This window comes from Microcaecilia unicolor, chromosome 1, assembly GCF_901765095.1.
Source record: "Microcaecilia unicolor chromosome 1, aMicUni1.1, whole genome shotgun sequence".
Classification (NCBI taxonomy): Eukaryota; Metazoa; Chordata; class Amphibia; order Gymnophiona; family Siphonopidae; genus Microcaecilia; species Microcaecilia unicolor.
Genome location: NC_044031.1, coordinates 593,219,541 through 593,247,503, shown reverse-complemented (window position 1 = coordinate 593,247,503; position 27,963 = coordinate 593,219,541). Strand labels below are relative to the sequence as shown.

The following is a 27,963-nucleotide window of genomic DNA, read 5'->3' as shown; positions in this document are numbered from 1 at the left end:
TATTTTCCTTTTCATAAATAAATAGCAGTTGGCCATAAAAATGTTATTGCAAATACTATACATACCCGGATTTGACAAAGTTGGCTATGTATTGCATTATTTCTAAAGAAAGGCTCTTCTCTTCCCTGGTAAATTGGCTCTCATATTGCGAATGGAAAGGGAGCCCAAATATATATTTAACATCTTCAGGAAGGTCCAGGCCAGAACTGAAAGAAAAGGAGAACCAAAACAGCATAAACAAGTAATCAAAGAATAATTGACTTTTTTTGCTGCCTGAGTAATATTTTGTCACTTAGGCAGAGTTTGGAGAAATTCCCTAAGTTAGTCTGTATAATTTTTCCAGAAAAAAATATAGTAAGGGTGGAAGCGTGGTACAGGTCCGCAAAACTGAGATCAGCATGATTTTTACTCACATAGGGGCTGTTATACTAAGCTTAGGTAAAATCTGGGTTTTACAAAGCACCTTTGCACGTGCTTAGCCCAGATTAATGTGGCACTTTTGTGAGATCTTTTAAAAATGTTGTTTTTTGCCAGTCATGTGCTAGTATTTGCCATTAGTGAACAGAACCTGCAAAAACAACACGGGATCAGTTACCAGCTCCTATTTAGGAGACGCTAAGTGCTCCTGTGTTAATTCTGTGTTATCCAGTTATCGTGCACTATTCATAACACGCTAGCAGGATAACACAGGAATGCCCATTCTCTGCCCCTGACACATCCCTTCAGAAAAATATTTTTTATAAAATGGCACGCAAATAGGCAAAATACTGTAAAATGCTGTAGTAGCCTGCCAGTGTGCACTAGTCCCACATTAACGGCCTAGCACCTTTTACTAAACAGGCTCCATACAATACTTAAGAGTTGTATAATCACTCAAATCTGACAAAGATAGTTTGTCCAGCAACTGAAAGTGGAGCTTTCACTAAGGAGGCTGGTTCAGAAATGTATTTATGATATGAAAGATGGGAAAAGGGAAGGCATAGACTGACATGGCACTCTGAAGTTTCCAAGGATTGCAGAGCATTGACAAAGATTGCCAATTGGCTCCAGAGGCCTGGGTTTACCCCATTGCCTGCACAGACTTCCCTAGAAGCTTGCAGATCCATGGGAACGTTATATCCAAGGATCTGTGTCCTTAATATTCAAGTACGTACTGTATCCAGTCTGGGCCTGAGGTTTATATACTTTTAGTTCTGCTAGTTATATGCGGAGGGGCATAATCGAAAGGTGTGCCCAAGTTTTCCGGAGGACAACCTTATAGGACATCCCGGCGAAGGGGCAGGGAAACCCGTATTATTGAAATAAGATGGGCGTCCATCTTTCGTTTCGATAATACAGTCGGGGATGCCCAAATCTCAACATTTAGGTCGACCTTAGAGATGGTCGTCCTTAGAGATGGTCATCCCCGATTTTCAGCAATAATGGAAACCGAGGTCGCCCATCTCAGAAATGGCCAAATCCAAGCCATTTGGTTGTGGGAGGAGCCAGCATTTATAGTGCAGTGGTCCCCCTCACATGCCAGGACACCAACCGGGCACCCTAGGAGGCACTGCAGTGGACTTCATAAATTGCTCCCAGATCCATAGCTCCCTGCTGAGCCCCCCAAACCCACTCCCCACAACTGTACAACACTACCATAGCCTTAAGGAGTGAAGGGGGGCACCTACATGTGAGTACAGTGGGTTTGTGGTGGGTTTTGAAGGGTGTGATAAACACAGTGGTTGCCCTACCCTGAGGAGGCCGCCAGAGGGCGCTCTCCTACCAGAAACAGGGAAAATGCCATAAGATGGTCCCTAGAGGGAGCTCCAATTGGACATCAGGGTAATGACCTGAAGGGGCCAGTAGAGGGAGCTCCAGCCAAGGACTGAACATGGGGACCAGCGAGTATCGGTAGCAGAGGTTCCCTGTTAAGAGAAAGGCACCCAGAAGGCTCTGGACTCTTCTAGAACTGGGAGGAAGGGCCCAGAAGGGGTGTGGTGGGCTAGTATCAGCCCTATATAAACAGTACCTTCTGAGAAGCTAAAGAAGAGAGAAGACGAGATGAGAGCCTGGAAAGCCTGCTGGAGGAGGAGTACCAGGAAAATGGAAGAGAGAGAGAAAGAGACTCTAAAAGTCTAGGAAGATACTTACCAGACCAGGGTGTTGATGGACTTGTGAATTGTTTAAAATGAACTAACAGCTGTGGGATGGAGGATAGGACTGTAAGGTTAATGAGAGTGAAGAAAGTCCTCTCCAGGGGTGGTGGCTGTTTTACACTGGGACCTCTGTCTCCCAAGGTAAAGGGGGCTCAGTGAGTGTATTTACAAATGAATAACTGGAAAGAAGTTGTTCCCCACAAGACTGAATCCAGGTACTAATAAATTGAATTTGCATTTGAGGACTGCCTAATTTGCATATTGATAAAGGCTGGAGAATCCGAGTTATAGTTCCAGGGAAAGTGCGGTGGGTCACTGTCTGTGAACCAGAGGAGTGACCGGGGCACGGTGGACATAACAGGGAAGGATATCCCGCAGGAGGAAGGCATGTCAGAGCAGTCACCCTGAGTAAGGAAGGAGCCCAGGATATAGAGGAGGGTGCATGCCAGTGACTAGGAGAAGACCAGCTGGAGTCTTGCTCAGGAGCACAGGGCCAATGAGATTGGGTGGAGAGCAGGACGTACACATGTCTTTACAAACAGCTCCAAAGCCAAGGGCTAGAAAACCTCAAGAGGGCTAAGCCCAAAAATACCCCAAGGGGGTTATAAAAGAAACCACTTTGTTTTGAACTGTTTACTTCTGTGCTGTTTTGCTAGAGTTACTAGGGATTTACCACTGGTTATTTTGAACTGCTTTGGTTGGAACTGCCTGAGGCAGAGCTGTTTGCCTGGCTGATTACAATAGGTAGCTTGGCTTGGGAGCTAAGGGAATTCTGAGGAGACTGGCAAGTGAGACTCCAGCCAGCAGAGGGCTGCATTTCTGAATCACCCAGTGGCCGGGAGCTTTACAAGGGCTCACATTTACCACCACAAGTGTAACAGGTGGGTGGGGGGGGTGGGGGGGGGGGGGGAATGGGCCTGCGTCTACCTGCCTGAAGTGCACTGCCTCCACTAAAACTGCTCCAGGGACCTGCATACTGCTGTTAGGGAGCTGGGTATGACATTTGAGGTTGGAATAGAGGCTGGCCAAAAATATATTTAAAGTTTATTTTTTAGGGTGGGAGGGGGTTAGTGACCACTGGGGGAGTAAGGGGAGGTCATCCCCGATTCCCTCCAGTGGTCATCTGGTCAGTTTGGGTACCTTTTCATGGCTTGGTCGTAAGAAAAAAATGGACCAAGTAAAGTCGCCCAAGTGCTTGTCAGGGTCACCCTTCTTTTTTCCATTATCTGTCGAGGATGCCCATGTGTTAGACACGCACCAGTCCCACCTTCGCTATGCTTCTGACACGCCCCCATGAACTTTGGTCGTCCCCGCGTCGGAAAGCAGTTGAGGGCACCCAAATTTGGATTTCGATTATGCCGATTTGGGCGACCCTGGGAGTAGGACACCCAACTCCCGATTTGTGTCGAAACATGGGCGCCCTTCTCTTTCGAAAATAACCCTGATAACCTCCCTCCAATCCCCCCTCCCCCCGTAAATAGTGTGGTATCTACTACACTGTTATATGTACCCTCCCAACAATTGACAGATATTTTCCAATAACCTATTTGGTGTATAGTATTTAGTCCTTGTTTCATCTCTCAGTCTTACAATCCCATCTCTGCACTTTCTCCTTTCACTGAGATGCCTGAAGAAAGTCTTATCACCCTGCTTTACTGCCCCTAGATATTTATAAATCTACTCACCCCATGACATTCCAACTATCTTCCCTGCTTCTTTCAGCTTTCTCAGACAATCACCCCATGCTCATCTTCCTTGGATCCCTCAAACTATTTGCCCTCCCATTTCCGGCCTCCTCCTTTGAAAACCATATTGATTGACTTTTCTTCTTGCATTTAATAACTAAACTAACATAATTACTTGTTACACTTACAATTCCTTTTCACTTAGATCAATAACATTTCATTTCACAAACAACTTTGTACCCTACCAGAGTCTCCTTAAGGTATTCCCTCAGTGTAAACAAAACTGAAACACCTGATATCCAGCACTTTGACTTTTGATTGACCTTTCTGCTTAGGTTATTACATTAAAGTATGCCATCTGACCACTACTAGAGTTCTAATGGGAGGTTAGAAACATTTTCTCTATCCTATATAATAATTTGCACCTCCAACATTCTACGTCTGGAAGCCTGGGTTCGTAACATCCATTCCCACTCACTGACCCGCCCTCGTGACAAAACGTAATGACGTCAGAGGATGGAACAATGAGCTTAAATCCATAATTGTCTGATCACACACAGAAAAAAAATAAATAAAAATAAATGTCATAATTAATACCTTTTATTAAATTTAGATATTAGTTATGTATCATATGTCAAAGAATAAAGTGGTTGCTCAAAGCATATACTAACCACAATCGCTCAACTCCAAAACACTATGCACAACTTTGTGCAAAAACACACTCTGAACCTTACTGTACCATAAATATTACACTGGGCAGAACTTAATACACCAATATACCACCCATACGGAAAATGCAGACCGTCAACAATATTGAAACAAGGGATCATAATATCACAATTCTCATGTAGAGCCACAAAACATCCTAATTCATGTTTAATGTGGGATAAAATGTCATAAATAAGTAAATAAACTTTTAATGTTGAACACCTAATTCTCAAAGTGGACATATTCCAAACAGTATAATGAAAATAAAATGATCTTTTCTACCTTTGTTGTCTGGTGACTTTGTTTTTCTGATTGTGCTGGCCCAGTATCCGATTCTGCTGCTATCTGTCCTCTTAACTCCATTTCCAGGGCTTCCTTTCCATTTATTTGTTTACTTTCTGCCTTTCTTCTTCATTTCTTGTCCTACATCCATAAGTAAAAGCTGGGTCCTCTGCAAACTTGACTGTCCAGTGGATCCAGCTTTTGCCTATTTTCTTCATCCATGTGCAGTTTTTCTACTCTCTTCCTTTTTCGTCATCTCATCTCATCTCCTTCCTCACTCCTCCCTCCCCCTCCATGTCCAGCAGCCCTCCTCTCCCCTCCCCTCCATCCACCCATGTCCAGCAACTCTCTTCTCCCCTTCATCCACCATGTGCAGCAACCCTCCTCTCCCTCCCCTCCATCCACCCATGTCCAGCAACCCTCCTCTCCCTTGCCCTCTCCTCCCCCCTTCATCCACCATGTCCCGCAACCCTCCTCTCCCCTGCCCTCTCCTCTCCCCTTCATCCACCATGTCCCGCAACCCTCCTCTCCCCTGCCCTCTCCTCTCCCCTTCATCCACCATGTGCAGCAACCCTCCTCTCCTCTCCCCTGCCCTCTCCTCTCCCCTTCTTCCACCATGTGCAGCAACCTTCCCTCTCCCCTCCCTCCATCCACCCATGTCCAGCAACCCTCCTCTCCCCTTCCCTCCATCCACCCATGTCCAGCAACCCTCCTCTCCCCTGCCCTCTTCTCTCCCCTTCATCCACCATGTGCAGCAACCGTCCTCTCCCCTTCCCCTCCATCCACCCATGTCCAGCAACCCTCCTCTCCTCTCCCCTGCCCTCTCCTCTCCCCTTCTTCCACCATGTGCAGCAACCCTCCCCTCCCCTCCCCTCCATCCACCCATGTCCAGCAACCCTCCTCTCCCCTGCCCTCTCCTCTCCCCTTCTTCCACCATGTGCAGCAACCCTCCTCTCCTCTCCCATCTGCCCTTGTTTCCTTCCTGCCCCGCCCCCCGCCGTACCTTTAAATATTATATTTTTGCTGGAGTCGCGGGCAGCGCCTGCATTGAAGGCATCAGCAGGCTCATCGCGGTTCCAGCAGCCTTCCCTCGCAAGTCGGATGATGGCTCCGCCCTCTTCTGATGTATTTCCTGTTTCTACGAGGGCGGAGCCATCATCCGACTTGCGAGGGAAGGCTGCTGGAACCGCGATGAGCCTGCTGATGCCTTCAATGCAGGCGCTGCCCGCGACTCCAGCAAAAGTATAATATTTAAAGGTACGGGCGGCGGGGGGCGGGGCAGTGGCGGGCTGGGGAGGCTTAGCCTCCCCAAGCCTCTTATACGGGGCACCTATGGATACGACATCATCCATTCTCTCAAGAGCTGCTATTTGCCTGAGAAGAACCCCTTGTACAGAGACTAGGATTATTCTGCATCAAACTAACTCCAGAGATGGGATGGTCCAGTAAATATCTGGCCAGTATCCAAATTCCAAGGAAAATGGTAGGGCAGCGCTCGCTGAGATTCCTAAGCCCTAAGTCCACTAGCTTAACTTTCTACTCCACTGGTCCTCATATGCCACAAATAGAGAGGGCTGGCCCTAGACCAAGTGATGTCTTATATAGGAGTGAATGGTTTAGGCGATGTGTTGCCCCTCCAAAACATTGAGTGGGTACTCCTTGAACATTGCAGGATCTTGTGTGTGGGCATAGCTCACACTCTCCTAAAGGGCAGGTTCTACATCCAGAATCTATATACCCCATGTAATAAAATAACTAAACTGTATTATCCCATGAGGCAAAGCTTTCATTTTAAGCACCTTTGTACTTAGAATCATCCTCCAATTCATATTATTTCCCTCTAAACATTCTCACTTGGGGTATGGGGTTAACGATAATGAGGAATCATTTTTGGTATGATGTGAAAGTTGTAAATCTGCTTTAATGTCTTTGGAACAAAATCTTGACCTTGTTTCAAGGAGCTGTGTGGCCCCTCTGATATTTGCAGAGGTGGTGACAGAGCATTTACATGGAGTTTATCATTTTGCTCTGTATCAAAATGTACCATGTCAACTCTCCATTAATTCCAGAAGGCAGCAAACGTTTTCTTAAGGAACATAAAAAAGCAGAGAAAATTCTTGAAGATTCCCTAGTGATTTAAGCATTTCTTCTGCAGGAGTTCTACCCCTTCCTAAGCAGGAATCCAAGCCAAAGGAGACAGAATCTAATTTCCCGCACCCCAAGTTTGAGTTGGTATCTGTCAGTAGAATCTGGGATGCTGATGAGACTTTCAATTTTATATTTCTGTTAGTTTAATTTATGATTTATGGTGATGGTCATTATAGAACTGCATTTTACTATGTTATATACTGCTTTGCATGGCTATGTTGGGAAGGCGGTCTGTACATTGTTGTAAATAGCTATATTAAATAAATGACAAAAACCATTGACCACTTTAGTAGCTGACTCTGGACAGACTCCATGTGGTTTATATTCTTTAACCATCTCCAGAATTGCATGCAATATGCCAAATGAGGCCTTGGCAGAGACTTACACCAAACCAATACTGTCCATTTTATCTTCCTGGCCATTCTTCTCCCATGTACCCAAGCATCTTTCTGGCATTTGCCAGAGCCTTATTTACCTCTCGGGCTATCTTAAAATCATTATAATGGCCTACCCATTAAATGTAAGACAGTAATTCTTCTTCTTTAAATATAAAGAATTGCTGAAGAGTTTCTTTCCTCAGCAGAAGCATAGGGGGCTGCAGGGGCTGTTAACAGGTTAGACTCTGTAATGTTTTGTTTTGCCACTGTTTGTACTTGTTTTACGTATTGTCTCTAGTGTTGTAAACTGCCTAGGTGGACCCTTTCTACTTGATTGGTAGTATAGTATATTTTTGGAAATAACTAAAATTGAATTTGATCACCCTCAGATCCCACTCTTGTTTTGCACATAGAAAATCCCAGAACATCTAATGGTTTTAGAAATGTTTGACTTGTTATGTCAGGAAGAAGATGAATTAATACTGGGACAGTAACATCCAACTTTCTGACTGGTTGAAGTAATCATATTATTTAGTAATTCATTATCCAATGCATAAAGGGAGGACAATGGTACTCGGCTTTGAAGGATTCTAAGTAATGAAGAATTCATTATCAAATACGTACAGCTTTCAGATTTGATTGTGCTTTGCAATCTGATTTACAGGTCATGTTATATCTGAGCATTAATAAAATGTGAGAATAACAAATTTCTGCAACTGGTCTACATGTTGTAATATCAGTAGAATCAATACACAATTGAGCTACTCCAGGATCCACAAATCCAAAAAGTACAACACAGTGGTTAACATTAAAACATGATTAAAGCAAAATTTAGCACTTACCACTAATGCACTAATTTGCATCAAATTAAGACAATTCAAATCAAACAATAAGCCAAAAAATATAAAAACATAAATTAAAAAAACATAAAATAATACTTTCAATATAAGTAAAATGTCCAGCAACATATCTAGTTTTCAATATAAAATTACTTGCTGAAGTGTGTCTCCTTACCTGCTTGATGAACTATCAGGCACATAGTACATGAAGGTATTCCCTTTAGAATTATCAGCCCAATACTTTGCCATCTTCACAACTGGACAGATGATAAAATGATCACTAAAGGGAAAAAAATAAAAGCCCCACACTGTAAGCAAATACAATATATTGAAAACTTGCTAGTCCGACTCTTGAACAGACCTGTATTGACTCCACTTTTTCTGCAGAGAAACAAAGATAATTTTGCCACTGAACAGAACCACAGCTAGATCACCTTAAGAACAGCTGTTGGATGAAGTGTAGAGCAGTGACTTAGCAATTGCTGTAAGAATGCAAAGACTGGAGACTCATGTTTGAGGAGAAGGGAGAAGTGGGAACAGGAAGGGAAAATGGGCTGGAGTGGGTAATAGAGTAGAGATAGAAATCCACTAAGTAGACAAGGGGTAAAAACAAAAGGAAGATTAAGGACTGAACTGACCAGTGTTGGAAACAGGATACTGGACTTAATGGACTTCTGGTGTGACCAAATATGGCAATTCTCATGATCTTATAGAAGTGAAAATGTGGTAAGAGATAGAGGTGGAACGGGGGATATAGAAGAATAAAATTCAACGAGTTCAGAGAGAGTGCAAAACAATCAAAGATGTGGAGAGATAGCAAGGAGGCAGTAAATACTGTAGATGGTGAGTAGGGATGAGAAGAAGGGGTAGAGAAAGGTGATGAGTGAGGCTATGAGTGATTAGAGAGGTAGAAATAAAAAGGCATGGTCAATATTCAGCTTCTGTAGTCAGCAAGTAGTGATGGTAAAAAAATATCCAGATATTCAGCACCATTATCTGGATAATAGCTGTTGCTGAATATTTTAAAAATGTGGTAGGCACTGGAACTTATCTGGAAAGTGACAATATTCAGTCTGCTATCTGTATAACTTATCTGGATAACAAGATGACCTTCTTTCTGTCTTAAGTTATCTGGATTGCAGACTGAATATTTCTATTATTGAGATAGACATGGGGAAGCTACTGAATTGATCACTGCTGGAAGCAGAATACTAGGCTAGATGGACCATCATTTTGCCCCAGTATGGCTATTCTTATGGTCTTATGTCCAGTACACTTATGCGCATAAATGGCAATAATGCACCTAAACACCATTCTATAATTGCCTGATAAAATGTCATAGGTGACAATTCTATAAAGTGGAAACTACATTAAGGTGCAACAAAGTGTGGGGGGGGGGGGGTGCTTAGTGCTAATTCTATAATGGTATTAGAGTGCACCTAACCTACTATAGAATTCAATTTGGTGTATAGAAAGTTAGGCAGGACAGCTTATGCCATGTCAAGGAAGGTGGCCAAAATGCTTAAGGGGATGGAACTCCTTTCATATGAGGAAAGGCTTAAGAGTTTAGGACTCTTCAGCCTGGAAAAGAAGAGGGTGAGGGGGGGTATGATAGAGGTCTACATGTAAATCAGTTGTTTACTCTTTCAAAACGTTACATGCGAATATTTAAAAAAAAGAATAGAACAAAATATTTTTTTGTTCAACAAATAGTTAAGCTCTGGAACTGATTGCTGGAGAATGTTGTATCAGTGGTTAGTGTATCTGGGTTTAAAAAGGTTTGGACAAGTTCCTGGAGGAAAAATCCATAGTTTGTTATTAAGATAGACATGGGGAAAGCTACTACTTGTCCCTGGGATCAGCAGCATGAATCTTTCTACTATTTGTGTTTCTGCCAGGTGCTTCTGACCTGGATTTGCCACTGTTGGAAGCAAGATACTGGGCAAGATGAACTATTGGTCTGACCCAATATGGCTATTCTTATGCTCTTATGGATTTCACTCTAAGAATGAGGGTATTGTCAGTGGTTTACCACAGGGACTAGACCTTGGTCCAGTTTTTAAAAACAATTTTGTAAATGGTATTGCAGGATGGGCTGTCAGTTAAGGTTTGTCTCTTCATGGATGAAACAAAAATCTGCAATAGGGTAGACACCCTGGAAGCTGTGGATAACATAGGGAGAGATGTGGAGGGGCATAATCGAAAGGGACGCCCAGGTTTTGCTGAGGACGTCCTCGCAAAACGTCCCGGTGAAGGGGCGGGGAAACCCGTATTATCGAAACAAAATGGACGCCCATCTTTCATTTCAATAATACAGTCAGGGACGCCCAAATCTTGAAATTTAGGTCATCCTTAGAGATGGTCGTCCCTAGACTTTCTCGATTCTTACCAAGGACGCCCATCTCAGAAATGACCAAATCCAAACCATTTGGTCATGGGAGGAGCCAGCATTCATAGCAGTGGCGTAGCCAAGGGTGGGCCCGGGTGGGCCCAGGCCCACCCAATTTGAGCTCAGGCCCACCCAGTAGCAGCTCACCTATGATGTGGCTGGCAGGGATCCCCAAGCCCCACCAGCTGAAAACTCCCAACAACTGTCCCTCCTGAATACCTTGTAAATAGAAGATCTTGGCCTGCAGCGAGCAGCGACTGACACATACTGTTCACACCAGCCCCACAGCCTCCCCTTTGATGTATTCCTGCCTATGTGGAAACAGGAAGTTGCATCAGAGAGAAAGCTGTGGAGCCAACATCAGCAGTGCGTATTAGTTGCTGTTCGCTGCCGGTGAAAATCTGCTATTTAAAAGTTATGCAGGGAAGGGGGGATGTTTGAGAGACCATATCGCATGCAGGCGAGAGAGGGAGAGACCAAATCACTCGTGGGACAGGGTGGAGTTCTGCCCACCTATCTTGGGCCCAGGCCCACCCAAAATTGGGTGTCTGGCTACGCCCCTGATTCATAGTGCCCTGGTCCCCCTGACATGCCAGGACACCAACTGGGCACCCTAGGGGTCACTGAAGTGGACTTCATAAAATGCTCCCAGGTACATAGCTCCCTTACCTTATGTGCTGAGCCCCCCAAAAACCACTACCCACAACTGTACACCACTACCATAGCTCTTATGAGTTAAGGGGGGCACCTACATGTGGGTACAGTGGGTTTGTGGTGGGGTTTGGAGGGCTCATATTTACCACCACAAACGTAACAGGTAGGGGGAGTAAGGGGAGGTCATCCCCGATTCTCTCCGGTGGTCATCTGGTCAGTTCGGGCACCTTTTTGTGCCTTAGTCGTAAGAAAAACAGAGCCAGGTAAAGTTGTCCAAATGCTCGTCAGGGACGCCCTTTTTTTTCATTATGGAACGAGGATGCCCATGTGTTAGGCACACCAAAGCCCTGCCTTTGCTATGCCTCCGGGAACTTTGGTTGTCCCCACGACGGAAAGCAGATGGGGATGCCCAAAATAGGCTTTCGATTATACCGATTTGGGCGACCCTGTGCGAAAGGACACCCATCTTGCGCTTTGTGTTGAAAGATGGGCGTCCTTTTTCAAAAATAAGCCTGCTAGTGAAACTTGAAGAATGGACTAGAATCTGACTGCAAATATTTAATTCTAAAAAATGCAGGGTAAGGCACTTGGCCTGCAAAAGCCCAATGAAGCAGTACAGCATAGGGGGTGAAATATTTATGAGCATAAAATAGCAGGGCCTACAATGAGAACCTATAGCCTCACTAATCCACCTCACTAACCGACTCAGTTATGAAAGCCCACCTTCTATAATTACCCTAATCACTCCCTTCCTTCTTCTTTCTTCCCTTACTTAATCTCTGCACAATATTAACTGTTTCTGATATCCTGGAATGACAATGTTAACAAAACTATGTAAGCCACATTGAGCCTGCAAATAGGTGGGAAAATGTGGGATACAAATGCAACAAAATAAATAAATAAACAAATAAATAAATGATTATATCTTATAACAGTTGAATAAAGAAGTTGGGCTAATTTTGTTTCATGCTTCCTTCTGCATATGCTAAGAATTCAGCACTTATAGCTTCCAGGCAAGTTCAACAGCTGTCTCCTATCACATAGACTCACTATCCACCTACTGTGTTACTACGTCCTTGTTACTCTCTCATATGCATACGATGTTCCTTAAGTTGCATGCATGGACTCACGCTATCTTTCTAAACTCTGTTAATATGTACAGTATGGCCTTTTTACATAGCTCACTATTTTTGTGCCTGAATAAAAGGGCCTTATCATACAAGCTGGAGTTTATTGCATAGGCCTCTAATTTGTCCAGCTCTGAGAACTATGCAAAACGTTTCCAAGAAAAAAAAATTCAAAAAGGAGAGAGGCGTGGAGCAGAGTTCCAATAGTCATGGTGCCCCTAGAGACTACTGGAATTCTTACACCTTGTCATGCATTTCAGTGACAAGCATTTCCCAAAGATGATGCTGTACCTGATTTGAAAATCATAGGGGGGTCTAGGGGAAAATGCTGAAATATGATTTCAAAAACTCCTGGATCCAAGCATCTCTGAGAAGCCCTTTTACAAGGCAGCGTAAGCGCGTACGTGCACCAATGTGCATCAAGTTTGAGTTACTGCTCGGCTACCGCGTGGACCTTGTGGTAATTTCATTTTTGATGCGCGTCCACTATATGCGCAAGAAAATATTTGTATTTTCTGGCACGCGGACGGTAATCAGGCGGTAATCAGCATTTTACACACATAGACCATTACCGCCCGGTTACCGCGTGAGACCTTACCACTAGGTCAATGACTGGCGGTAAGGTCTCAGACCCAAAATGGATGCGTGGCAATTTCCATTTTGCCGCACGTCCATTTTAGGCAATAATTTTAATAAGGGCATTTTTTTGCAGGTGCGTTGAAAAATGATTCTGTATGCACTCAAAAAACGTGTCTACAATACCACAGGCCATTTTTCAGCGCACCTTAGTACAAGGGCCCCTGAATAACTCTTATGCCAGTTCAGGAAAAGGCAGTGTCACCTGAAAAGAATCTAGAAAAAAGTTGTTCAGTTTTCTAGTGCCTTACCGTGTAGAGTTTTCCAAAGCCCTGGAAAAGACCGAATAATCTGATGACGTGTGCTGCAGTGAATAATACCAGACAGCTGCGTCCTGGACAAGGGGATTCTGCTCTTCTCCTCCTAAGGAATTCTGCAGGGCCTGGTAAAATGCAGTTTTGGTGTCTGCTCTTCCTTGGCTTTCCTCAAATTTCTAGCAAACATAAAATAAACTGTTTCAACATGGTTAAAAAAAAATGAAGCGTGCAGTCTATGCAGTCTAAACAATGGGAAAAGCCTGAGGTGAAACCTCGGTTCTGGTTTAATAAAATGCAGCTGTCTGCCACTTCTGCTAACTACTCACCATAAATCCTTTTAAGGAGTCATCTACTGGAGAAAATTGGCTGGCTCTTCTTTTAACATTTTTTTAAAAATAAAGATGTCAACCCTATAGTTCTTTGAGGAGAACAATTTTCAAAGCCATACACTTGGATAAATTGGCCTATCCAAAAATTGTATGGCATGATTATTAAGGATATGTCATGTTCACAAGTTGAATACTTTTAGATGGTTTGAAGATGGGCACTGAATATCATTACAGAGTCCCCTGGAGCTATCCAGATAGAGTCACTGAACATCATTACAGAGCCCTCTGTCGAGCAGGGACTGTCTCTTAATGTTCAAGTGTACAGCGCTGCGTACGTCTAGTAGCGCTATAGAAATGATAAGTAGTAGCTACGTATCTGGATAGAGCTGCTGAATATCATTACAGGACCAAAAAAGTCAATCAGCACTGGCGTCCCTGAGGAAGAAATTTTGAAACAGGAAGTCCTGTAGCTCATAGGCAATTCAAAGTGCATTAATGACCAATCTGAGAATTCAAATAAGTTTGCTCTTGTCAGCTTCAAATGTTCCAGTGCTTGTATATATCTATTTAAAATTGTGTCCATCTTTTTCAAGTTGTTTGAATTATGCTTCCATGGGGCAAAAATTATAACCCTATGGATTAGAGGGTCCCATTCATTCGTGATATATATTGAAATAACCCATGCACATTTATATGTATATTTGTTATCCACCGACTGGGCAAACGCCTTTGACGGTACTATGTAAGCCACATTGAGCCTGCAAATAGGTGGGAAAATGTGGGGTACAAATGCAATAAATAAATAAAAAATATATATATTTGATTGATTTCACGTCACTTTATAGTAGTGATTTTCTTTCACACATAATTTAGATCCGTATAGAGAGTATTCTGTGATGTATAGAACTTTGTAGTGAGCCGATTTGCGGCAAGTCTCACTGATTTCAAATGCTCGGCTGTGGTCACAGCCTATACTGAACTCTCTTAGGCTCTTCACTAAAAAGTAATTATATTGAACGTCTAGTATTTACTAGTTGTGCTTATGGTTTTCAATAAATATTGGTTATTAGTTATTAGGGATTGACTTTTTTGGTCTTATATTGTTTATTTGTCTCTCCCTGGGGGATTCTACATAGTATTGAATATCATTACAGAGCACCTTGGAGCTATCCGAATAGAGCTGCTGAACATCATTACAGTGGCTGAAAAAAGTTTAAGAACCCTGCTACCAGATTATCCCAGGCATGTTTAAATTCTATTACAGCACTGGTTTATACCTCCTCTACTGGATAAACACAGAAGACCCCTATGCCCAAAATCAAAGTGAAACTTAACTGATCTTGAAACAAGGCATAAAGGGATATAACCTCCTCAAAGCAGCAGGTAAAACTCTTGCCACCTCATTGGGCTAACTGGATTGACCGTACGGCTCTTTATCTGCTGTCATTTACTATGTTATATTATTCATAGGTTAATCAAGGCACTGCCGTCTTTCTTTTTTCATTCTTGTAAGATCCAGACCTCTTTCATGTCTTAGCCCCTTAGGGCCCTATTTACTAAGAATAGGTAATTTTATAATAGGGAACCTAGGGAAAAAGTGGAAAAAGACGCCTTATTTGCCATTTTATAAAGACACTCCAACAAAAAATGTCCTGTTAATCAGTCTTGACAATGGGACCATCAGGAAAAGTCTATAGCCAAACCAGCATGCTTCAAAGACTATCTTGGCTGGCTAGATTTAAGTTAATTTATAGTCAGAAAATCTAGATACTTACATTGAGCTGAAAATGGCATTATTCAGTTAGTGCTGTTGAAGGAGAAATTATATCTTACCTGATAATTTTCTTTCCTTTAGTTCTACCAGATCAGTCCAGAACAAATAACGTGATTAATCATGATATCCTGTTATACAGTCTTGCAGAAATTGGGATTGGCAGTACTGTTTTGAAATGTTTTTCTTCTTTTCTAAAGGATCATTCATTTAGGGTGAATAGTTAGAGAGAACAATCAAAAGTTTATCTACTAACCTGCGGAGTTCCAAAGGGGGTCTATACTTTCTCGGGCTCTATTTAACATCTATTTAAGCTCTTTAGCCTATTTAATTCAATCTTTGGGACTTAGTTCTTATTTTTATGCAGATGATATTTTATTAATCCATTGTATACCTGCTACAGTCCCTGATCTTTCACCCTTGCAGTCTTGTTTAGATAGAATTGCTCTTTGGCTTCGTGAGCATCATTTAATCTTAAATTCAAAAAAAGACAACTGTTTGGTGGCTTACTGGCCAAAGTTCAGTTCATCCCTCTTGACACCTGTGCTATTTGGCGAACCTATCTCTCCTGTTGATTGTTTTAAACATCTAGGGGTTCTAATAGACTCCAAACTGACATTCTCCAATCAGATTTCAGCTGTTTTTAAGCGGGGATTTTTTTGCTCTTTGGAGGATAAAATCAGTAAGAGGTATTTTGGATTTTTTCAGCATTGTTTATTTATTTATTTGTACATTTATACCCCATGTTTTTCCCACAGTTTTGCAGGCTCAAACTGCCTTACAATACACTGATAGGCTATTGCCAAATCAGAGGTGATACAGTTACAGTTTGTTCTCAGTTGGATTATTGCAATGTGGTTTATGCTGGTCTTCCAATTTCCACAATAAAACGTTTGCAAACACTTCAAAACACAGCAGTTGTTGACTTTGTTATGCAAGACATTCTGACCATGTCACTCCTTTGTTAATGAAATTATATTGGTTGCCAATCCACTTAAGGATATAATTTAAGATTCTTATTCTGGCACATAAAGCAATTCATACTGATTTACCTGACTACGTGGCATCATTGACTATTTCCTACACTCCAGCACGTTGTCTGCACTCGCTGAATGATCATAGACTTGTCTTACCCAACCCTAGACAAGCATATTATGAAGCCACAAAAAAGTGCCTTTTATTTCCTTGTCCCGTTCCTGTGGAATAGCCTTCCTTTGTATATAAGAGCTGAGCCTTTGTTAAAGAACTTTAAGACAGCTCTGAAGACTTATTTTTTTTCAACTATTTAGTGTATTTTTGGGTTAATGGATCAGTTGTACCTGAAGAGAATATTCAGCTATATTTTATCTTTTCTGGTATAATTGTTTTCTTTTCTATATATTTGTTTGACACTGGTCCCCCTGACATGCCAGGACACCAACCGGGCACCCTAGGGGGCACTGCAATGGACTTCATAAATTGCTCCCAGGATGTCCATGTATTAGGCACACCCAAATCCTGCCTTCGCTACGCCTCTGACACGCCCCCTTGAACTCTGGTCGTCCCTGCGACGGAAAGCAGTTGGGGACGTCCAAAATCAGCTTTCGATTATACCGATTTGGACGACCCTGTGAGAAGGACACCCATCTTCCGATCTGTGTCGAAAGATGGGCGTCCTTCTCTTTCGAAAATGAGCCTGATAGTATCAGAAACAGATTGCCGCACCGGAAAATATAACTGAATATCATCGGCATAAAGACAATAATGGACTCTGAAGCATGATAGTATATGACAGATCAGCATCAAATAAATATTAAATAAATATCGCAGAAAGGGCAGATTATAACGTACTGACCGTATTACATCTTCTTTGACGTCTTTATATTGGATACCAATGAGCTTCAGGATAACGTTTAAAGTACTGATGATTATTTTAAAGATTTTGACTAGTGATGTTCCTGAATATCTGAAGAATACTCTGAAGCATTATGAACCAGCTCACTCTTTGAGATCGACAGGCGCTTGATAATTGGTGCAGCCTTCTTTAGTGAAGGTTTGATATGTTATTCCTTGTGATGGTGTTTCTCCTTGGCTGGTCCAGGCCTATGGAACAAACTCCCTGGAAGTATTTGGATGTTAACATCTGTTACTGAATTTAAGAGAAAGTTGAAAACCCTTTTGTTTATTCAAGCCTTTATGGAGTAAGAAGGTGTGGGACTGGTTCTACAATGCTGCCATACTAAATTTTGTAAAAAAAGATTTGTTATTTTGATTTCTGTTTTTAGTTTTATATTTTATATATAATTTATAATATTTGTTTTTTGCCATGTTTTATGTATTTTATTATGTGTGTTTTTTGTTCCTCGCTTAGTTAATAGTCAGGTTATAAGTTATATAAATAAATAAAATAAAATACACATGTATACCCCTGCACAAGTTTATAGCCTATTTGACATGTAGAAAATGCTTTAAATTAACCCACACAGAGGGCAGTGATAGGAACAAGATTAAAAGTTTAGATAAAAGGCATGGAGATAGAGCTAGGGCTGCTTTAAAAATAGGACTGTAACCACCAAAGTGATAAAAAGGAAGCTAAACAAGAAGATTGGATGGACTCTTAAATCTTATCTGCAGTCCCCAGTTATGATGGCTCTGCTTCATAACACCGAGTAATTTTTTTCAGGCTTAGTCAAATAACTTTTTGCTTCTTACAAAACGCTGTGCCTAGTCCCTGAATATCTCTTTTTATGGCAGTCAGTATTTTTGGAGTAAGTAACCATGATATTAAGCAGTGAAGGACCCATCCTGAGCAGCTGAATTAACTTCATTGTGTCTAGGCATGACTATTACAACAAAGTTATTTATAAAGACTTTCTTCAAGCAACATTGTGCCCATATATTACTACAATAAATAGGGACTCTTTTGGTAACATAAAGGGGACCATCAGAACTTCAAGGTGAAAAATACAGCTAAGAAATCAAAAATGAATTAAAATATATCCCATTTTTTTCAAGATTTGGAAGCGGTAAAAAGTATGTATATTAAGAAGATGCAAGTGCCGTTTTGAGGGAAAAAGGTCTGGATGTACCCGGATATAACCAAACATACACAAGAAAGGAGAAAACTTTTTCTCTCTATGAGAACAAAAGTGGTTAAGCTGGGAGCTTCTTTTTATTTGAACTACCCACGCAAATGTGTTATTAAATATACGGGGCTAAAATATATTTTTTATCATCCGGAACAACTTAAAGCGTTCATAGATATGAAAACAATTGGATAATTGTCAACCCCCAGTTTTGATGATATAATTTGAATATAAAGATCGGATAGTCGTGTTAAGCTTATTTCTTTGCGTCTTAATAATGCTATATAATGTCTTCTATTTCCTCACATGCTCCCGCCATTATTTTTGGGGCCTAAAGAAGAAAAATTCTTTTCTACTTATTGTTTTCTTAATATAACATTTTTCGATCTGTATTTCCTTTCAAGTGTAAAAGCTTGTTAATTAGTAAAATGAATAAATAAAAATTAAAAAAATATATATCCCATTTTTTTTTTTGCAACATACTGTAGATTGAATTTCATGACTACAAGATGCTTTGAGTTTTATAACTGGCTAAGGGCCCTGTTTACTAAGCCATGCTGTTGGGGCGCTTGCTAAAAATTAGTGTATGCTAACAATAGAGACACCTATTATATTCCTTAGTAAACATGGCCCTACGTTCTTGACTTTAGGAAAGATTTTTGAAGCAAGGCACATGAATTGTGATTTATTAGTTTTATTAGGAGACATTTGAAGGTTGGTGCTTTGTGACTTTGAAAACCTGTAAGTTTCATAATTGGAAAGTTCTTGTGAATCACCTAATTAAAAAGAATTTCAACTAGCAAAGAATTCAGAAAAGAGTATTGATTTATCTTCTCACTACTGCATTAGACTTTCCTATTTCTACATAATAATATAGTAACATAATAAATGAGAACAGATAAAGACCAGCCTGACCCATTCCATCTGCCCAGAAAGGCAGGCCAAGGTTGTATTTATTTATTTATTTATTGCATTTGTATCCCACATTTTCCCACCTGTTTGCAGGCTCAATGTGGCTTACATTATGCCGTAATGGCGATCGCCATGTCCGGAATGAGAAATACAAAGTAGTATTGTATTAGGGTTCGTAATTAATATAGAGTAAGTTAGACAGTCAGCTATCAGGAGTTCATTTCGGCATGAGGAATACAGTGGTAGTGCGTTAACGTTCATTAGCACATGAAACGGTCAATTGTAGAGAGTTCGGTTTTGTCTGGTTTTGGTGAAGTTTCATTTTCTAGTATTTAGGATGGATCATTGTATCTGCAACTATGTGTGGGTTATACCTCCCCCCCCTTTGTCTTTAGGGTAGTAACTGGCACAGGTTTCAATTTACCCCTTATCCCAGGATTCCATATAGTGCAACTGAAATTGAGCACACAAATCCAGTTGTATTCTGGATTTGCACATGCAATTTAATTACCTACAAGCCAATCAGCGCCGATAATTGCCACTTAACAAGCAATTATTGACACTAACTGGCATTAATTAGAATTTACACTCCCAACTTGCTAAGCATATTCTGTAAAGTGGTGCACATAAATTCTAATGTGCGCTGCCAAAAAAGGGCATGGCCATAGGCGTGGAATGGGTGGGTCGTGGGCATTCTGAAAATCTACATGCAGGGTTATAGAATACAACTGCTCTGCGCCTAACTTAGACGGTGATATTTGCACCTAGAGTTAGGCGCAGGCATGGCTGCTAGGCATATTTTATAAACCTTGTAGAAGTATTCTATAAAACACACCTAGATTTACAGAATATGCTGAGACGTAAATATTTTTGGCGCTGATTTTTTTTTTTTGTTACATTTGTACCCCGTGCTTTCCCACTCATGGCAGGCTCAATGCGGCTTACATGGGGCAATGGAAGGTTAAGTGACTTGCCCAGAGTCACAAGGAGCTGCCTGTGCCGGGAATTGAACTCAGTTCCTCAGGACCAAAGTCCACCACCCTAACCACTAAGCCACTCCTCCACATATATAGAATCTAATCCTATCTGCCTTTTTTTTCTTTAAAGTGTGATATTATTTAAGTTTTACTGTGAGTAGAAATGTTCTATACTTTCATTCCACCTTCATGCTATATAGGGAACCTCTGTGTTTCTCCCATGATTTTTTGAATTCTGTCACTGTTTTGGACCCCACTACATCCCATGGAAAAGCATTCCAGATAGCCATCATCTTCTCTGTAAAAAAGCATTTCCTGGGATCTCGGGAGTGACCAAGATGGCACCGACACGCTGAGAGGAGTGAGGGTGTTTAGGAGGGCTTGCTGAAGATTTTTGAATTGAATTGATTACTGCTGCTGCTATGCTTCGTACTAAAAGAAAGGGGATTGTAAGATCCTTACTGCTTTCAGCCTTTGCGTTTTCCTCGAAGCAGCAAACCTTCGACAGCTTCGCACTCTGGTGCCCCACGAACTATAACTGGTGGAAGTTCCGTTGTGAGTGCCGAAAGAGGAACCTCGATACCCCTGGATCATGAAACAACATTATCCTCCCACCCCCGGAAGCCGAGATACCACCATGTCTGGCCGAGTCGTGGGTGGAGATGACGGGTCCCAAGAACGCGAAAGGCGCTGGAATTGGGCCCTGTGGTAGCAGCTCCTCACCAGGGCAGCTGGCAATGGAAGCAGAGATCTTGGATAAGAAGGGTGTATTGAGCCATCCCGTGGTGGTAACCCTTGACACCCTCTGGCAGGCAATTGAGAAACTGAACTTTTCTGTTACAAAATCAACCCAGGAAACAACTACACTAGTTTCAACGGTGGAGCAGCTTTCCAAATCGATGGTTAAATTAAAGCAGAACTTCAATGATCAGGTACTAAAATATCAAACTGATGTTGCGACTATTAAGGACAATGTTTCAGCAGTTATGAAAGATAATTCGTTTATACGTCAAAAAATAGAACAAATTGAAAATTATAACAGACATCTAAATATGAGGATATTGAACTTCCCAAGGCCTGTTGGAATTCTTCCTTTAGAACTATTTAAAAAATACCTTATTGAAAACTTGAAGATTTCACCTCAAAATATTCCTCCTATAAATAAGATATTCTTTCTTCCGGAAAAGAAGAGACAAGTAGGTTCTTATAAAGAAATGGAACAGGTCCAGGAAGAGGAGAAATTGGATGATTTAAGAAATATTTCCTTGGTTTTGGAGGACTCATTATCAGAAGTAACAAAAAGGGCCACATTATTGGTATCATTCGTATTTGAACAAGACTTTTTTTTTGAAGTTATACTTTAAGAATGTTAACCAAAAATTTTGTGCTCAAAAATTAAGGATATTCCTAGATGTCACCAGAACTACTCAAGACAAACGGAAAAGTTTCTTAGATATGAGAGATGAAATAAAATTGTTGGGGGTTACTTTCTTTTTAGCTTACCCTTGCAAATGCATAGTTAAATATTTGGGAATTAATTACGTTTTTTTTGTACCAGATCAGCTTAGGGCTTTCATAGACCTGAAGAGGGTATCAGGGGACTTAACAACTGTTAAATAGGCTGTATGATTTAACATAGGGCGGGCTGGGCCTTTCCTTGTTTATTGTATTCCACTTTGATTTCCTTAAATGTTTTGGTCACTCCCCAAGTTTGTGTTCTAAGGGAGAGTTAAATACAAAACAAAAATGAAGTCAAAAAATTTTGTTTTCCTTTTTCTTTATGTGAAGACATATTGAAATTGTATTATTTCCCTGCGTTGCATGTAACAAGTTATTACTTGTGTAATGTAAGTAAAGCAATTAAAAAAAAAAAAAGTATTTCCTGATTTTAATTTTTTCTCCTTGGAACTTCATTTCATATCTTCTAGTTCTTTACCCTCCCCATTTTGGAGAAGGTTATTTTCCCCTGTCCCTCCTGTCCTCCAGGATATACATATTCAAGTCTTCAAGTCTTTTCTCATATGTCTTCCAGCTCAGACACCATACCACTTTGGTCATTTTCCTCTGAACAACACCAAACCTTTTTTCGTCCTCAGCAAGATATGGCCTCCAAAAGTGAACAATTCTGAAGCAGATTACTGCAACGGAATCTATGCGGGATGCAAAGTACAACTCACAAAAAAAATCCAGACCGCCCAAAATACAGCAGCCAGACTAATATATGGTAAAACACGATTCGAAAGTGCTAAACCCCTACGAGAAAAGCACACCTTCCAGCAATATCTCCCACAAATATATTAAACAGAATAGGCCCCAGCACTGACCCCCCGAGGAACTCCACTGCTCACCTTCCTTTTCTCCGAGCGGATTCCATTTACCACCACCCTCTGCCACCTGCCGGTCAACCAGTTTCTTATCCAGTTCACCACTTTCAGTCCTAAGTTCAACCCTTTCAGTATATTCACAGTCTTCTGTGGGGGACCGTATCAAAGGCTTTGCTGAAGTCCAAGTAGACTACATCTAGCGCACGTCCTTCATCCAGTTCTTTGGTCACCCAGTCAATAAGATTCGTTTGGCAGGATTTTCCTTTGGTAAAGCCATGTTGCCTCGGGTCCTGTAACCTGTCGGCTTCTAGAAAGTTAACTATCCTTTCTTTCAGCAGCAACTTCATTATTTTTCCTACCACCGACATGAGACTTACCGGTCTGTAGTGTCCCACTTCTTCCCTGTCTCCACTTTTGTGAAGAGGGACCACATCCGCTCGTCTCCAATCTCGCAGTACCTCTCCCGTCTCTAAAGATCTATTAAATAAATCTTTAAGAGGTCCCGCCAGGACCTCTCTGAAAATCTTTAAGAGGTCGTGCAGGGCATTGAATGCCCGTTGTTTTTTGGGGGGGCCGGTGCTAACTTAACCAGCTAAGGGGCTCTTTTACTAAGCTGCAGTAAAAAGGGCCCTGCGCTACTGGCAGTGACTGTTTTTTCTGCACGTCAGGGCCACTTTTACCGTAGAAGGTAAAAAGGTAAAAAAAAGAAATGACCATGCAGTACGTTTGCACTTGTTGTGCAGCCATTTCAGTGGCGGTAAGGGCTTCCACGCTAACCCTGCAGCAACCGGGCAACTTGTAGCACTGATTGATTACTGACGAGTAACCCCTGTGCTAGAAAATCAGGTCTGATTTTCTACAGCACCAGAAATGGGGTGCACTGGGGGTGGAATCATGTTGGGCTGGCGGTAGTTCTGGGTTGCCTTGTGGCAACCCTTCTGGTTATCTCATGCTGAATAATCATAGTTAGGCGCTGAAACACTATGTAACTGGTCAGAGGCCGTTTTGGGCAGGTTACACAGCTTTTGAATATCGGGAGGACTCTCTCCATTATTGAATACTAAATCTGGCAACGATCCCCCCACCCCTCCATTTGTCTAAGCAAAGCCCATTGTGCTTATCTACTCAAAGTGGAAGAATTGCAGATGGGTCAGTTTGATCTTTTTTGGTTGCCATTTGCTGTATTGCTATAAAAACAGCTAGGCCTGCGTTAAGTACTGGGCTCCAGCTGGAAACAGGGTCTTGGGTTCCTGGCTAAGAACCGTCATGCAATGACTGGCCTGTAGATGCAGAATGTAATACAGTAGATTCTGGTAAATTGGGACATATCGGAGCTAGAATACTTTGTCCCAATTAGACGGCTGCTCCAGCTAAACAAAGTTGCAGATAAAGAGTTAAAAAGTCGAATGTACATGAAACAAAATATAAGCTTTCTGTTTAATAACCAAAGTACAGTGTTGACTTTAGATGAGCAGAAACAACTGGTACAAACTGCAGAAAAATATTTGCTCTGAAAACAGTTAAATGACGATGAAAGGATTGATCGAGTGCACCCTGCCTGTATTCTCTTCATTGGCTGCAGCTGAACACAATCTTTGCAGGTTTCTACTCAAGATATAGGAGTCAGTGAGTGTTAACATTTCTATTAGGCATTTTTTGAGAGGACACAACACAAACACAGTCACTGTAAGACCAAGAAGTTAAGTGTCTATTTATACTGACTGATGCATTCATGGCGCACTGATTGCAAGCATGCCATGTGGCAGGTACTGGATCAATTAAATGGTAGGATGCCCCAAATTAACAAAGCAAATTCTGGTTATATTATTTGTTTTTATTTTTCAGGAACTGTCCCACATAAATCCACTGTACTTAAACAGGGAAATCCCCTGATTTTCAACTCCCTCCCCTTCTCTTACCAACAGTAGTGAAAAACTAGTGCAGAATGTCACTGGGCTGGAAGATCAAGTGTGGAGGAATGTGAACCAGTCCCTCTCCCCTTAAAAAATAAAACATCTGCATTACTTCTGAGAATAGTGTATGTCAATCCACTTGATGTTGACACATTTCTCTTGCCTTAAATTCAAACCGGAATTCATAAAGAAGAAACATTTGTTTTTAATTGCATAATTCAAATATTAACACAGATTATTTTACTTGCAATGTTTCTAGTAATTGCATGGAGGCTGATAGTCCTAAACACTGCAATCATACCCACCTTAATTGCCTTGGCCCTACTGACGAGACCATCTTGTTCAGCACTTCCGATGAGCAGATCCACCTTCTGGAATCTAGAGCGCTTCAGTACTGTAGCTGGAGACTCTTGAAGGTAAGCTCCATCAATCACTGGACCCCAGGACTGAAACGGTCCACTTATAGCCAAAAGCTTCAGAATGATAGAAGAAAAGATAATATATATCTATAGTATTTTTACCATTATCATTATTTAAAGAGCACTGCTGTGAGTGCAAGACTATTGCATTTGGGGGGGGGGGCGGTATCAACAAACTCATCAGAACACTAGGACTGCCCTATAAATAGAGCAAATAATGAACCCTTTATATAATAGTCATTCAAAGGGCAATATTCAAAGGCCTTATGTTGTAAAAAAAAAAAGTATTCTACCCCCTGAAATTATAGCTTTGAATATTGTCTGTGGGTAGAAATATATTGTTCAACAGCACAAATACTTCTACCATGGATGATGGATATCAACATGTAGACCCAGGACACCTAGTTTTCAGAAAAATGTTCCAGTTGAACAGTACTCCACTGGAAGGATTAGGGGAGGTCACTCCCTTACTCCCCTGTGGTTGCTGTTCCCCTCTATCCCCGAAAAGGAAACAGGCAAAAGATACCAGGCTCTGGGACAGTGTTGGAAAAATTGGATGTCTATGGTGCCCTTTTACTAAGCTGCGTAGGCACCTATGCGTGTCCAATGTGTGCCAGTTCAGAACTACTGCCCAGCTACCACGTGGCCCGGGTGGTAATTTCATTTTTTACGCGCGTCCACTACACACGCGCCTGAAAATATATTTTATTTTCTGGCGCACGGTGCTAACTGGGTGGTAATCGGCATTGTATGTGCGCTGATGATTACCACCCGGTTAACATATGAAACCTTACCATTAAGTGAATGGGTTGCGGAAGGTATCTGGCCCAAAATGGACGCGCGCCAATTTTCATTTTTCCGCACATCCATTTTCAGCCAAAAAAAAGGCCTTTTTTACAGGCGTGCTGAAAAATGGATCTGCGTGTGTCCAAAACACGCGCCTACACTAATGCATGCCATTTTTCAATGCACCTTAGTAAAAGGACCCCTATGTATCTAGAATGGCTAAAATAAACGTTTTTATTTTCGGGCACATATATGCTTTTGTTGCAATTTCACAACACGAACGTCTGTGCCATCACATGAAGGTTTATGTGCCTGTTTTGACCCATTCATAATTTAAATGTTCATGATTATAAAATGGATAACCCTGCTGAACATAATCAGTGCATGAACATCCACTTCAGGACAAATCTAGCAGAACTTGAGATATCTTGACCTTTCTAAACTGCATTTACTGTGTTATTAATAGCAAACCTTGGTTTGTGCTGCATTAAGAATATCTGCTGAAAGATCACGAAGGCAGGATACCATCTCTTCATCACTTGATGATGCACAGCCAACTTCCTTAGCCAAAAGTGCCGCTTGTTTCAGCATTTTCTCCCCACTCATCACAGAAACAGGAGAAAAGATGGACCCGCCCTAGGATGAATATATTGTGCATTCATTAGTGCTGGCAGATCATTGTATGAAGCATTTTCTGCAGGTAAATTGTGTGTGTGTGAGTGTGTGTGTGTGTGTGTGTGGGGGGGGGGGGTATGCATGTAACAAGCAAATACACAGAAATATAACAACTCCTTTTACATCATACTCTACTAATACTACTAATAACATCTGTATAGCGCTACCAGGCGTACACAGCGCTGAACATGAGACACACAGAGACAGTCCCTGCTCAAAGAGCTTACAATCTAGGTAAAAACAGACAGACAAGACATTTACGGGCAAGGGAATTACTGGTAAAGAGGAACAGGAGAGAAGGAGGGCAAATGAGTAGGGTTAGGAGCCAAAGGCAGTAGTGAAAAGGTGGGTTTTCGGCATAGATTTAAAAACAGGTAGAGATGGCGCTAGACATATGGGCTCAGGAAGCCAGGCATAAGGTACTGCAAGACAAAAGGAACGAAGTCTGGAGTTAGCGGTGGAGGAGAAGGGGGACAATAAGAGAGATTTGTTCAGAGAGCGGAGTTCACGGGGAGGAATGTAGGGAGAAATGAGAGATGCCAGGTAGTGAGGGGTCATAGAGTGGATGCATTTAAAGGTCAGCAAGAGGAGTTTGAACTGAATACGGAAGCGGACAGGGAGCCAGTGAAGTGACTTGAGGAGTGGGCTAGTGTGGACATAACGATTCTGGCAGAAAATAAGTCGTGCTGCAGAATTCTGGACAGACTGGAGAGGCGAGAGATGGCTGAGCGGAAGACAAGTGAGAAGTAAATTGCAATAGTCTAAGCAAGAAGTAACAAGGGTGTGGATAAGGGCTCTGGATAAGAAAATCCTGGCAGTGTTGTTTGGGCGGAGCTGCGATGTAGATGCATACTTTTTTAGAACACATCTGTACTTATATAGCGCCAAAAGTTAGGGCCGGAAAGATCTGCGCTAAACTTGTATTCTATAAATGGCAATTTGCACCAAACGCCTTTTATAGAACAGCGCTTAGCGCTGATTTCCACGCCCAACTTTGGGTGCCAGCATTTATACCCGCTACAACCTGATGCAACTGCTGCCACATAATTTTCAGGAATATTCCATATCATTGCACCTAACTTCTTGGAACGCCCCTCTGACTTGCACATGCCCCTTCCATGGCTATGTCTCGTTTCAGTTGCACACTAGAAAAGTTAGCCACTATTGTTGTAGAATAATGACTAGGGCAGATGCAAGCACAGCATGCGTAAATCCAAGGGCTCCTTTTACTAAGTGGCGGTAAGCACAGAGTAGGCATACTACTCGCTATAACAGAAGTACCATCAGGCTATCGCAGCAGCCCAGCAATACTTCCCACCCCTACCACACCTTCACTTCTGGTGTTACAAAAATGTATTTATTCAATGGAAACTCCACTGAAGATGAATAAGAGAGCAACATTCAGGGCCGCCGAGAGACAAGGCCCGGCCTGGGGCAAGGCAGCCCCGCCTCCCCCCCCCCCCCCCCCCGCTGCCGTCCCCTATCGCTCCCCCCGCCGCTGCCACCCCCGCTGCTGCCGCCCCCCACTGCTGCAGTCCGCGGTCTCACCTGCCTG

The 27,963-nt window shown here is 41.9% G+C and overlaps 1 protein-coding gene across 1 annotated transcript in view; it reads right to left on the bottom strand.

Annotated features, from left to right (window-relative positions):
• The window catches only part of TG (thyroglobulin), a 429,523-nt gene that overhangs the window by 12,615 nt on the left and 388,945 nt on the right, over window positions 1–27,963 (bottom strand). The window contains 6 exon segments of the mRNA XM_030189954.1: window positions 66–206; window positions 1,155–1,164; window positions 8,363–8,454; window positions 13,232–13,413; window positions 24,834–25,001; window positions 26,205–26,369. Of these exon segments, the coding sequence (XP_030045814.1) occupies window positions 66–206; window positions 1,155–1,164; window positions 8,363–8,454; window positions 13,232–13,413; window positions 24,834–25,001; window positions 26,205–26,369 (758 nt within the window).